At 42.0% G+C, this 12,168-nt stretch overlaps 1 protein-coding gene across 2 annotated transcripts in view; it reads right to left on the bottom strand.

Annotated features, from left to right (window-relative positions):
- Nucleotides 1–325: 325 nt before the first annotated feature.
- mpped2a (metallophosphoesterase domain containing 2a) overlaps nucleotides 326–12,168 on the bottom strand; it is an 85,916-nt gene continuing 74,073 nt past the window's right edge. For both annotated transcript variants that reach the window (XM_033627031.2, XM_078173837.1), the window contains 3 exons: nucleotides 5,093–5,208; nucleotides 3,375–3,488; nucleotides 326–1,972 (listed from right to left, as the gene is read on the bottom strand). In XM_033627031.2, the coding sequence (XP_033482922.2) occupies nucleotides 1,854–1,972; nucleotides 3,375–3,488; nucleotides 5,093–5,208 (349 nt within the window). In that variant the 3' untranslated portion in view covers nucleotides 326–1,853. The remainder of the gene's footprint in view (nucleotides 1,973–3,374; nucleotides 3,489–5,092; nucleotides 5,209–12,168) is intronic.

Genomic DNA, 12,168 nt, shown 5'->3' on the forward strand with positions numbered 1-12,168 from the left:
CAACTATTGGCAACATTTTTTTTTTGTGCTAGCAAGATTGCATTTACACACAGTGCAAAATTAGAAAAAAAGAAAGCAATAAAACACAAATACTATCAGATTTACACTTTAAAGGACAACTTTACCAGGTTTAGGCAGGCGCGTTGTTGGGAACAACCAGCACCTGTTAGATTGTGACTCTGACAAATTTTCCTCTCTCATCCAAAAATGAATGTCTACCCTACCGGGAGAGTCGATACAAAAAACATGAAAGAAAGAGCGTCTGATGGGAGCATTAAAGAAACAGGTCAATTATACAGGTGCATAATGAAAATAATGCACCAGATTTTCTTTTTTCTTTTTTTTGTCAAACACAACTTTTAGTACAGATGTTTTACAACATGAATATATAATATATATATTTATATATTTTATACATACATTTTCCAAATTAGATCAGAAATCCATAACGGGATGTTACAAAGTTAATTTTTCGGGCTGTAATTTGATAGCTTTCTGTCCCTGCGTTAGTCAGGTGTTGTTCTGCGGGGTAATAAATAAGGACTTTTCTCTGAGCTCGCAGAGAGTGGGGCTCTAGCTGAGAACATTAAAGCTAGTTTAAGGCAGCGTCCCTGTCAGCCAATAAGAAAAGACGAACTGACGAGAAAAAAAAAAAAAAAAAGACCTAAACACAAAATATCAGATGATACAACATAAAACAATGGCATCCATTGTCCGGCCAATGCAAACCAAACACAAAGAAATTGTACAAATTCACAAAGCATCATTTATGTTACAGATCTGACCAATATTTATCAAGAGCAAGATTGTTTAACCACAAAATCCCTCTGACAAAAGGAGAATACCGGCGTCACTCATAGCTCAGTTTAACATGCCACCCAAATTCATCTCACATTGCATAATTAGTTTGACTAACACTTGTTTTTTCTTTCTTTAAATAAAAACTTTCCAAATGATCAAGGACATGCAAATATAAGAGTACTAAAGTACAAAAGGCCAAAGAGGACTCAAGGGCTGTCGATCAGCTGCTTGCAGTCTTTACATGATGACAGTGAACACATCACAGTACGTACAACTGAAGTCCACATGTCCAGAGGGTGGACATTTGGATTCAGCCTGATGTTTTCTTGTGATGCTGAAATTGTATGTTTGTGACCATGGAAAAAAAAAATTCAAGAGATATTTTAGGAATGTAAAAAAAATACAAAGTATTTTCCTGCAACCCAAAAACACACTGATTTGTGATCTCAAGAAAACAAGCTTGTTATGTTGAAAATAACTCCAACTGTGTCATCAGACATCATCAACTTAAATCATCAAGGCAACGAATTTTTAAAGGATTATTTTCTGGATGAAGTTTCCATTTCTTTCCGTGGCCACAGGCGATTAACAGGAAGCAGAGCACTGAGAAGCGTTGATATAAAAATGCTGAACTCTGCAGGATGAAATCAGGACAAAAGACAAAGTTTCTTCATGGATTACCTCGCAATGTGGCAGTTGTTTTTTCAGACAGACGAGATTGAAAAACACTCTTCTCCTTCTGGAGGAAAACAAACCCTGATATCTGCAACTACGCTGACTGTGTTGAAAACAAAAACCTCAGAGGGAAACCAGCACTGTTGGCACGATTAGAAGAAAAAAACAGAAAACACCGGTATTCTCCTTTAACCCTCCCCGACAAACTCCCCACCCCACCCCATGTCTCCAAATCTTCTCAATCTCAACAACAGCTTGGAGAAGACCAAAAGTTTGCAAAGAAACACTTAGAATTTTTTTTTTTTTAAACTTGACATATTTATAGAAAAAAAGTAGTTTATCGAGCCCGTGACCGTCCCCACCCCTGTCCTCTGGTCTCAGGAGCTGGAGGGGTTGGGCAGGTCGAACACGATGGGGGGGTTGGTAGGCTGGAAGCTGACGGTGCAGGTCGACGCGTTGATGAACGTCGTGAAGCCGTCTGTCATGATCCCGTAGCCTGAGGAGGGAAACAGGCGTCAGCAACAGGCAACATTCAGTCACCCCCAAATTTTTACAATCAGGGAGGAAGTTTCTGATGAACTGTTCCCAAAAATCTCAAATTTGTGTGCTTTATATACCTATTTTTTCCACAGGTTCAGCAATTTGGTCTCGTCTTCATTTATCACATTTATTCCACTTTTTTGTCTGGGCAATAACTGCTTGAATAACTTTGATTTAATACAGGGTTTTGGCTACTTGACAAGATGTCATGTTATCTTTGATTTCCCTTAAAAGAGTTTTACGGGATGTGAGTTTGCTTCGATGTAATGACTTAGTGCAAAGTGCAGATTATCAACAATCATTCTATTAATGTTAAAGGCATATTTCGGATTTTTTGAAGTGGGGTTGTGTGGAATACTTAACCATACTCAGTGTATTACATTCAGTAGATGTCAGTCGGCACACCGGACTGTTTGAAGAAGCAGGCAGTGCGTGTGCCGACACGGAAGCTAAGCAATGTACTGCTGTGGACAGGAGGCAGCAACAAAACACTTCTAAAAAGAACCACCTAAATATATATATATATATCAATAACAGTTTAAATGTACCCTAGATTGAGAATTTTTTCACCACATTACCTTTCTGTCAGATAGCCTGTTCTGGAAAGTCGTTAACTGCTGTGGTTTCCCATCTACTGTATGCTCTTGTCAAAGCCACCAGACTCCATTAACAAAACCAGTAAAATCATATAATCATATAATAAACACAAACAACCTAACTGATAGGGGCAGTGGTGTGAAATCACTGTTTTTCTCAATGGAGTCTGGTTTTGAAGAGAGTAATGCAATGGCTTCAGTTCCCCATCAGAAAACTCTGTCTGACGGTAAGGTAAACAGGTAAAAATATTCTAAATATACGTATGCTTAAACTGATATTGAAATTCTTTTAGGTGGAACTTTTTAAAAGCAACTACAATATGTCTTGTTGCTACCCTCTGTCCACGGCAGTGCATTGCTTTGCCTCTGTGTCAACCTTCAGCCTGCTTCTCCAAAATGGATGCGTGCTGACCGCTATCTTCTTTATGTAATACACTGATAGGTAAATATCCCTTACAACCCCACTTCAAAATAATCCAAACTATTGCTTTAAGTAACTAAGTAGTTGTAGGATTAGGGGAAAGGAAAATGTTTACTGAGTGCATGAATTCGTAATTTGCTGAAGGGACTAGGGATTAGGTAGGTGACGATTTCTTTGAAGGAATAAAACAAAACGTATTTTTACTCTCCAGCAGACTGTACGCTGGTCCTAAGCAAAAAGCTTAAGTAAGAGAGGGAGAGATCTGAGGTGATTCCTCTGTATGTCAGTTTAAAGCTCAGACCCTCCCGACCTCTGACCTTAATTAATCTTATTCTCAGTACCTTCATGAATGCCTCCAAAGGCATGAAGTTTGGGTCGCACCCTCTTCTGCACTGTGTTGAGCAGCTCCACACAGCCGACCCGCTGCAGCTCCTTGGGGACCCAGTCTCGGAAACCTACATAAACAGACGCATTAAAATTCTCAGTTCACTGCACAGTCCTGGTGTAGTTGACCAGTCGTCAGCAATGGATGTACAGAAATGTAACACATGACCTAACCCATAACCCTTCATTTCCTGCAATGAGTCATGTAGGTGAGCTACAAGAAAGTGACGGGGTAATGCGGATCCTGAATCACCCTGAAGGGGTTCATGACACAATAATGAGCAGCTCACTGAACATTATCTCGCTTATTACAAGGCCACTTACAAAGGAAATCAATAATTTGATGCAAAATATTGATTTCAAAATGATCTTGCGTCCATGACAACGGTCTGTAATTCAAAGCACTCGTCTGCTATTAAGTGATAACAGACTGTTGAATACCTCAACTGACCACAATCAGAACGACATATTCAACAAAGCCGTGTACTGATACAGTTTAGTACACAGACTGTTAGCTACCTTTTAAGTTTTAGAGACACTGATTCCAATTGAATCTGATTGTTATGAAATTCTGGTTCTGACTCCTGTGGCATAATTTGACTTAATGATGGTTTTAATACTAATTTACAGCAGTATCAATACTCCTGTACCTTCTGTACTTTTATCACTGTCTTTTATTGTGAATGCTTCCTACAGTCATTCTACAGTCAAATGTTAAAGTAGGTTGTGATTCTTTTTGTGAAAAAGGTGCAAATAAGGGATAGCTATTCTCTCATGTCTTGCTATGCACAACCTGAAAGAACACAGCTTCCGGCTGCAGGAGATGCTTCGTCATATTGGACTTCATTTATTACAATATCACTGCTGACTTGTGTGAAGCTTGTCTAAACTGTTGATCTCTCAGTGTGGTCAGATACAAGTACATCTTTTAACAAATCCCCCATTCTTATATATTGGCAGCCTTTTCTAGTTCAGAACCACCTCTTGATACTCAGCTCTGTAAATAAATATAAATAATTCACTGCCTTTTCATCTGAATTTAACAGCAATCTAAACACATTCTGGCAGATGAAACCCGTTCTTCATATTTCTAGCGTGGTCGTGTAACCCAGATTTTTTTTCTTCCCATTTTGTGTTTTCCAGTTTTGGAGAGCCACCCTACATCTTCAATGCCTCCCTCCCCCCCAGCTCGGCTCTCCCCTCCCATGGTCTCTCTCCAATCGTTTGCAGCGTCTGTCACACTGGTGCAAAATCGAGTTTCCATGCAATCAAACGGCCACAGCGGCTGCCACAGCAGCAACAGCAGCAACCCTCCGTAGGCGAGAGGGAAGGAAATCACTCAATAAAGCCAGATGGAGAGTGCAAAGGAAAAAAACAAAAACAAAAAACAACCCAAACAACTAGAAGGAAAACTGAATCAGTCTGTAGTGGAGTAAAAAAAAAAAATCCAAACAATATGTATTTTCTTTTTCATAAATTCAAACCCAAATATTGAATCAGACCGTGTTCAGGATTGGATTTAGATGAAACAGTTGTGACTATAGTGTACGTACAAACACATCTACACACACCGCCTGCTGCGGCGCCTCCAGTGGCTTCATACAGATTTTGAATAATGAGGCACAATCTCATTAGATATGGTGATGAGGGGCTGTGATTGGTTAATTGGACTCACCGAGTGGAGGTCCGTGGGTCATCAGGATGTCGATGCCTTCAGGGACGAGGTTCCATTTATCCAGCAGAGACTGACCCCGAGGCAGGTTGAACCCCCAGCCGTTAAACCACGGAGTCCTGCAGAGACAGAGGCAGAGAGAGCACATTAACATTGCTCAGGAGACCAACTCCACCATGATTATAGCATAAAGCTAAATTGATATCTGGAAGCAAAAATATATTACTGAATTTATGCACCTTTACTTCAGCTGGCTGTTTCTTAGTAGCAGCAAGAGAACCTTGTTTTAATGCTTATCTCGCTCCTGTGTCCTTATTTACTCGTCTCTACATAAACAGTTTTACAACTTTCTCCAGAATCTGTTTTTAAAGGGACAGTTCACCCTGAAATCAAAAACATATATTTTTCCTCTTAGCTGTAGTGCTGTTTATCAGTCTAGACTGAGTGTTGGAGATATCGGCTGTAGAGATGTCTGTGTTCTCTTCAATATGTAAGGAACTAGGTGGCGCTTGTGGTGCTCAAAGCACGCATAAAAATACATTTAAAAAACTCAACAGCAATGTTTCTTGCCAGAAATCATGACCCGGTTACTCAAGATAATCCACAGACCTTCAGCACTACTCTGAAGAAGACCATGCCGGTTGAAATGCGTTGGTATCCCTTACAATAAAGGATTTTTATTCCTATCACCATCGGAGTGCCTCAGTCTGCCTCTTTGTGGCTTACTTGACATCTTCTTTTTTGAACGCCTTTCTCTCTGTTTATTCATTTTGTCATCCTGTACTGAAGAGGACCTGATTTTTAATATATTTTTTTCACACTGGTCCGACCCAAAGTGCAGCATTCCACCTCTCTCTCATCTTCAATCCACAGACCTTGCTGTGAGCAGTTTCATGTAGGAACTATTTTCTGTCTACCGAACTAAATATGTAAAATATGTAACACTTGCTGCTGCTTCACTGTAAAAGGTTTCGAGAGAATAGAATTGCTTGTGGTTCTTATTGTGAAGCAGCTGCAGGAAGTCTTAGGAGACGTACACATGCCGCGTTTTTCGCAAACTAAAATCTCTTGTTTTAAATGTAGAAGCGCGGCGGGCCTGCTCAAAAGCCAGAGCAATGCTGTACGCATTCCTGAGCGCCTATTTGATGAACAACGTTTAACAACATTTGACTTTTAGAAAGCAGCAGTGCTCACCGCATGCCATGTGACGAGACCAGACAGATGTCTTTTCCATCGTCCGTAAATATCAGTGTGTGGCAAATATGGAGAAATAGTTAATTATTTTAGTGTGGGGCTATCCAGACTTTTACATCTGATCCACGACAATATTTTAGGCCTACGAACTTATAAACAGCACCTGGAAGAAGATCAGCTTTGCACTCAGGATTTCAGGTAAACTGGCTATGATACCGTGCTTGTTAAAGTTGCTTAGCGACCTTAGACGCAGCCTGCCCCTGCGCTCTTGAGAGTGGGCACGCAGGGCAAGACCTCATCTTTTCCAGGAGGTAAAAGACAAAGCATGTGTACGGCCCCTTAAGTCAGCTTGTGTAATGCTTAGTAATGCAAATAAATCACAGTCAAAAACAATCACGATATACAAATACTGTATTTCTACAGTTGATTGTGCTGCAAACAGGGTAACGTGGTAAGATAATGACACATAATGTAGTCTACTAGAGTAGGAATGTTTTAAATTGGGCAAAACAATATCTGAAAGCACAAATCTTGAAACCAAAACCCAGCGTAATGACGATGCAGGATGCATGGAAAAAAAGGATGCTCAGTTCCAGTATATTGCTGTATACTTGCAGAGTGCCCACAGTAGTGGAATGCATGAAATGTTTAAACCTGAAACAAACACCTGCGATTGGTCAGACTGTTTGCCCATGATAGAGTGTTTGATGTTTGAGTGCGAGAGCTTCAAATTTAAAGAGCCACATCAAGATTAATTAATCTAAGAAGCCCAAACTATACGACTGACTGCGCAGGCCTTCTAGAAAATAAAAAAAGTGAATTTCTAAACAGCAGGGAGCCACATCATGTGTCAACCCCCATCCCCTCTGCTACACAGCCTGCAGATTGATTGACAGCAGCCGGGCCACCTCCGGCAGCCTGGATGGGAGTCTGCGGCTCCGGGGTGACAGGCAGCATCTCAGCCTTCCCCAGCAGACACAAAGAAAGCCTCGATCTGGCTGAGTGGGAATGAGGGATGGATGGATGGATGGGTGGGTGGATGGATGCAGGGGGGGCGAAAACAGATGAAGAAATAAAGCGAACCGTGCGGAGGTTAGATATAGGAGCGGGGGCGGGGAAACCGAGGGGAGAAAAAGAAATCGAGTAGAGGCTGGTTGATAAATTGAGCCTTCATTTATCACAATAGTTGTAATGGCAGAAGAAGGCTGACAACAGAGGAAAGGAAGATAGATTATCACCACATAATACCTCAGTATATAAGCTGACCTACTGCAACAAGCCCAGAAAAAATCTTTTAATTTTTATCTGAGTGTTGCAGCACACAGTCGCTGATGAAAAGATGATTTTCTGTTACACCAGGTTACTTTGGGACAGACCGCAGACTTTGGAGCAGCTTCCAGTCACTTAGCGATGGTGCTGCGGATGGTATCTGACCGAAGGGAAATCAGTGCTCCACAAACATCAATAGGCTTTGTTACAGTGAGGGATGGACGCTCCGGCTCTAATCAATACTTACCGTTCCATGGGAGGGCCGAGTGGGGCTAACCAGAGCTGAGCAGACTCAAGATGTGTAAAACATGAGATCTCAATCCCTCCTGGTTCGTTTTAAAACACAACCAAGCTCCTCGAGTATCTCTGCTCAAAATAAGAAACCAAAAAAATCCCATCAATTCAGTGTGTCGAGAGAAAAGAGCATTATAATGCAGTCTAAGCACCGGCTCAGCCAGTTTGGGGTCTGGTGCTTGAGCAGTATCGAGTGTTTGTGCGGGGCGGCGGCAGCGGCAGCGGCAGACCTGAAGCTCGCTCTTTGATTTGCTCGCTCAGTCGTTGCCTCGTTCTCTCGCTCGGTGGAGAGCTGAGAAATGAGGTTAAAAATGAAATGTGAGGAGCGCACAGGGGAGTGAAGGCCACAGACTGAACTGATTAATTAGAACTAATCACACAAATCGGAGTTAATGGAAGTCTAATGGATTACTGGGAAGACTCGCCACTTCAAGGATGGAAATAGCGCTGCTGCTGCTGCTGCTGCTGCTGCGGAGAAACTTAGAAAGCAGTGAATCAGAGCCGAGCTGGCCTGGTCGGCCGGCTGCACACAGAAAGCACGGGCAGGATATTTGTCTGGCTCTAGTTTTGACTAATAGCAACAAGGCCAAACTTTGAAAAATGGCCGAACACATTTATTTTCCCCCGATTCAGAAAAATAAATCGTGGTCGCAGGCAGCAAAAAATAAATAAATAGCTGGAGCGTTGATTTCGCTCCATGTTTCACATGTTTTCTCCCGCATAAACACATTCATCTGGGAGATGAAACATAACCCCGGACATGAGCCGAGGATCCCGAGCCAACCAAAAGGTCCTGACTGAATGCAGAGCGAGGCGCTGCAGCTCGACGCCACAATGGCCCCATTGTCGGCTGTCTGCCTATGAAATATACCTTCCATGCAAGTGCATTTGTTAACCTCCGCCAAGATTAATGACATCCCGGTCACATAAAGGAGAGATTGTTTCCTGTGTGGCTGTGACACAGGTTTTATTATACTGTACTGCTCAGTGTGTGTGTGTGTGTGTGTGTGTGTGTGTAGTGGGCAGAGTGCACGTCCACCAGCATCTGAGTAGGATGTGAGTGTTGAACAGAATGTACGATGCCAGTGTCTCAGTCTGTTCTCAGAGTGCGTATATGCAGACCAGCATGTGTGTGAGTGTGCGTACATGCGGGTGTGTGTGTGTGTGTTGTGATCAGACTACATTTGGAGCCCAGTCTTGCCTTGACACTCGCCACCTGGAGTGCGTCGCCGTGGCAACAAAGGAGAAGCGTCTGGAGGCAGGCACAGTGGGAAGTAAAACACCATCACAGAAATAGAAGCAGAAGTGAGAGAAAAAGAAAAAGGCTGAAGGAGGTGAGGATCAGAGAGAAGGATAAAAAGAGGAGTTAGGAGGAGGAGGAGTAAACAACAAGGGAAGACGTGGAAAGATGTCGTCACGTGTTTGTGGTGCGTTTGTGCTCACGCCAGCGGAAGGAGGTGTTTAAGTTGAGGAAGAACAACATCAAAGCTCTGAGAAAACTTGTGTAATTTGTAAGAAACTATAAAAAAATAAACCTTCTTTGACTCAAACAGCGGCACAAAAACAAAACACTGGATTAAAAAAAGGACGAAAAGACCGTAGCCATGGTAACAGGGACGTTTAACAATCACCCCTCCAACCCCCCTCTGGGAATCAAACAGTGGAAACAGGTTCAAAAACTGCAGCCCTGGCCGGCAGCGGAGGTGAAGCAGACAGAAGCCATTTAGCCCTCGTGTGCAGAACGTCAATATTCAATTAGGCCGGTGGACATCATTAGGACGGCGGCGCAATGTCTCTCTGGGTGTGACACCGCTCTTAACCCCTCTGCTCCCTCGAACTGCTCTCTCTGGTTCCCTAGACAGGCTATGATACCCCCCCAAGACACCACACACACACACACACAGACACACAAACTGAATGCTTCATTCATCTCATTACGCCTTTTAATCCGACTCCTCCCTCACTTAATGGATCATTTTAACAATTTTCTTACACCTCACTGATTCGGCTGTTTGAAGGCGAAAGGTTCTCTGACGTTTTTGTGTCACTGACCCCGAAATCATCTCAAAATCTAGAAGGGTCAGGCCGTAATTTGGTGTATTTTATCATCTTCTAGTGGAAGTGGATCATAATTGTCAAATCTCAGATCTTAACACACTGAAGACCCTGCAGACTGATGCATGTTTTTCACAGTTAATTTAAAGACCACATAATTCATAGAGTACATAAAATTAATTGAGAGCTTCACAGGACAGTCATGACTATCATTTACCAATTTACAGTTGACTCTTATTATATTGATCGAATCTTATGGTCATGCCATATTGCTATATGCTCACGTTTACATCAGTGATTCCAAGCAAACTGTAATTTACAACAAAATAAGCTGTTGAAGTTTTGGTTTTACATGTGAAAGAGTTGAACGTCAATTTGATTATTTTATGTTTGATTGTGCCGACACTTACCACCACACTGTAGGGCTGCAACTAACAATTTTGTTCCTTGTTAATTAATCTGTTGATTATTTTCTCTATTTCTCTATTAATTGATCAGTTGTTTGGCCTATAAAATGTCAGAAAATAATAAAACAAATTGAGAAGTGTTTCCCAATGCCAATGTCCTCAAATGTCTTGTTTTGTCCACAACCAAACGATATTGTGTTTACTGTCATGGAGGAGTAAAGAAACCAGAAAATATTAAAATAAGACGCTAAAATCAGAGAATTCTGACTTATCAACTGATTATCAAATGAGTTGGTGATCAATTTATTAACTGACAACCAGCTGACTAGCTGATTGAGCACTGCAGCTCTACCACAATGTGAGCTATATTGGTATCAGAACATTCTTATCAATATTAACTTCAGCCATATGACAACATAATAATTGCTGGTCCATATTTGATCAGATTTTGTGCCATTTTGAAGCTGCACAAGGGCAGATTATTTCCACTGAACACCTCTACACAGGTCTTTATAATCTTCCATATTTCAAAGCAGTATGTGGGTACATCTGTGCTGCATTTTGCTGAACATGATCTTGTCTTATACCTGGCATTTACATGACCCCCATTTGCTAAATTAATATGTTTGTGTTGCTTCTTTGGCATTCATGAACTGTGTGACTTGGTTTGATCTACTCTTTGGACCTATTCTGAATTAAATAATACAGTAAAGATCTTGAACCACTGATCGTTTTGCTCAATCCTTCTCTTTCTCCTCCCTCTAACCTGTTTATTCACCGGCTGTCCCTACAAATGCTTTTTTGTCCTCTTCCTGTTTAACACACTCAGGTCAGCCTCTTTTTTTACCCTGTTCCTGAACTACACAAACACACACAGGTACCTTCATTTACCCTGTGCAGAGCAGACTGTTTACCAAACACGGTGCAGACTCTCTCAGCCACCTCTGGTCGTGCCTCATTCAACATACACCTGAGACCCAGCAGTACAGACCTCACAACAAACACTCAGGCGGGAAAGATGAGGCCAATACTGTCTGTCTGTCTACACCTGTAAGAGCCTGACTGTATTTATTTCTTGAGGCCAAAAACTGAATGAGGATTTCCCCTTCAGACTCTGCAACAAGCTTTAAAATCTGTCCAACAAAGGTCTTAAAATGCCTGACTGCATCCTCTACAGGCTACATTGTTAAACATTTAAAAGTCTGCACAATAGACATGGGAATTGATAAGATTTTACTGCTACCAATGCAATGATGATTCTGCTTATCAGTTTTCAGATTTTTCTGTGTCAACACAACTGTTTCATTATCTCCCAGTCTGAACACAGTGTAGAAGCAGAGCATAAAAAACACATGAATGTGACTCAGATGTGTAAAAGCTATGTCAGTGTTAAATAAAAAGAAGAAACAGGAAAAAGCTCAAAAACTCAACCCTTAACAAGTGAAAAAGGCCAGCTCCTCACAGTACAGCACTGTGCATGTGTTTTGGTTGTGTTAAGAGCAGAGATAAGATCGAAACATGTCTCAGGTAAAGTATGATCCTCCACCTAAAAGCCGCAGAACAGCTGCACCCTAGGATACCAGCCCGGCGCCGAACACACGACAGGACGAACAAGCTGCACGGTAACCAGCCCAGAGATAACAGGAAAGAGAGAGAGGGGGAGTTAAGAGAGAATGTGTGTGCAGGTCCAGCGATCCATCGTGTCTGACCTCTGAGTCAGAGCGGCCCCAGGGTCAGTGGGGGGAGGGGTCTAATTGATCAACCTGTCAGAACCAATGAGGAGGGCCATGTTAATGGGACTTTTATAAGCCTCGCGGGACGCACCACCTGACACTCAGAGCTGTATGAGTATGTGCAAAG

Source organism: Epinephelus lanceolatus, chromosome 2 (genome assembly GCF_041903045.1).
Source record: "Epinephelus lanceolatus isolate andai-2023 chromosome 2, ASM4190304v1, whole genome shotgun sequence".
NCBI lineage: Eukaryota > Metazoa > Chordata > Actinopteri > Perciformes > Serranidae > Epinephelus > Epinephelus lanceolatus.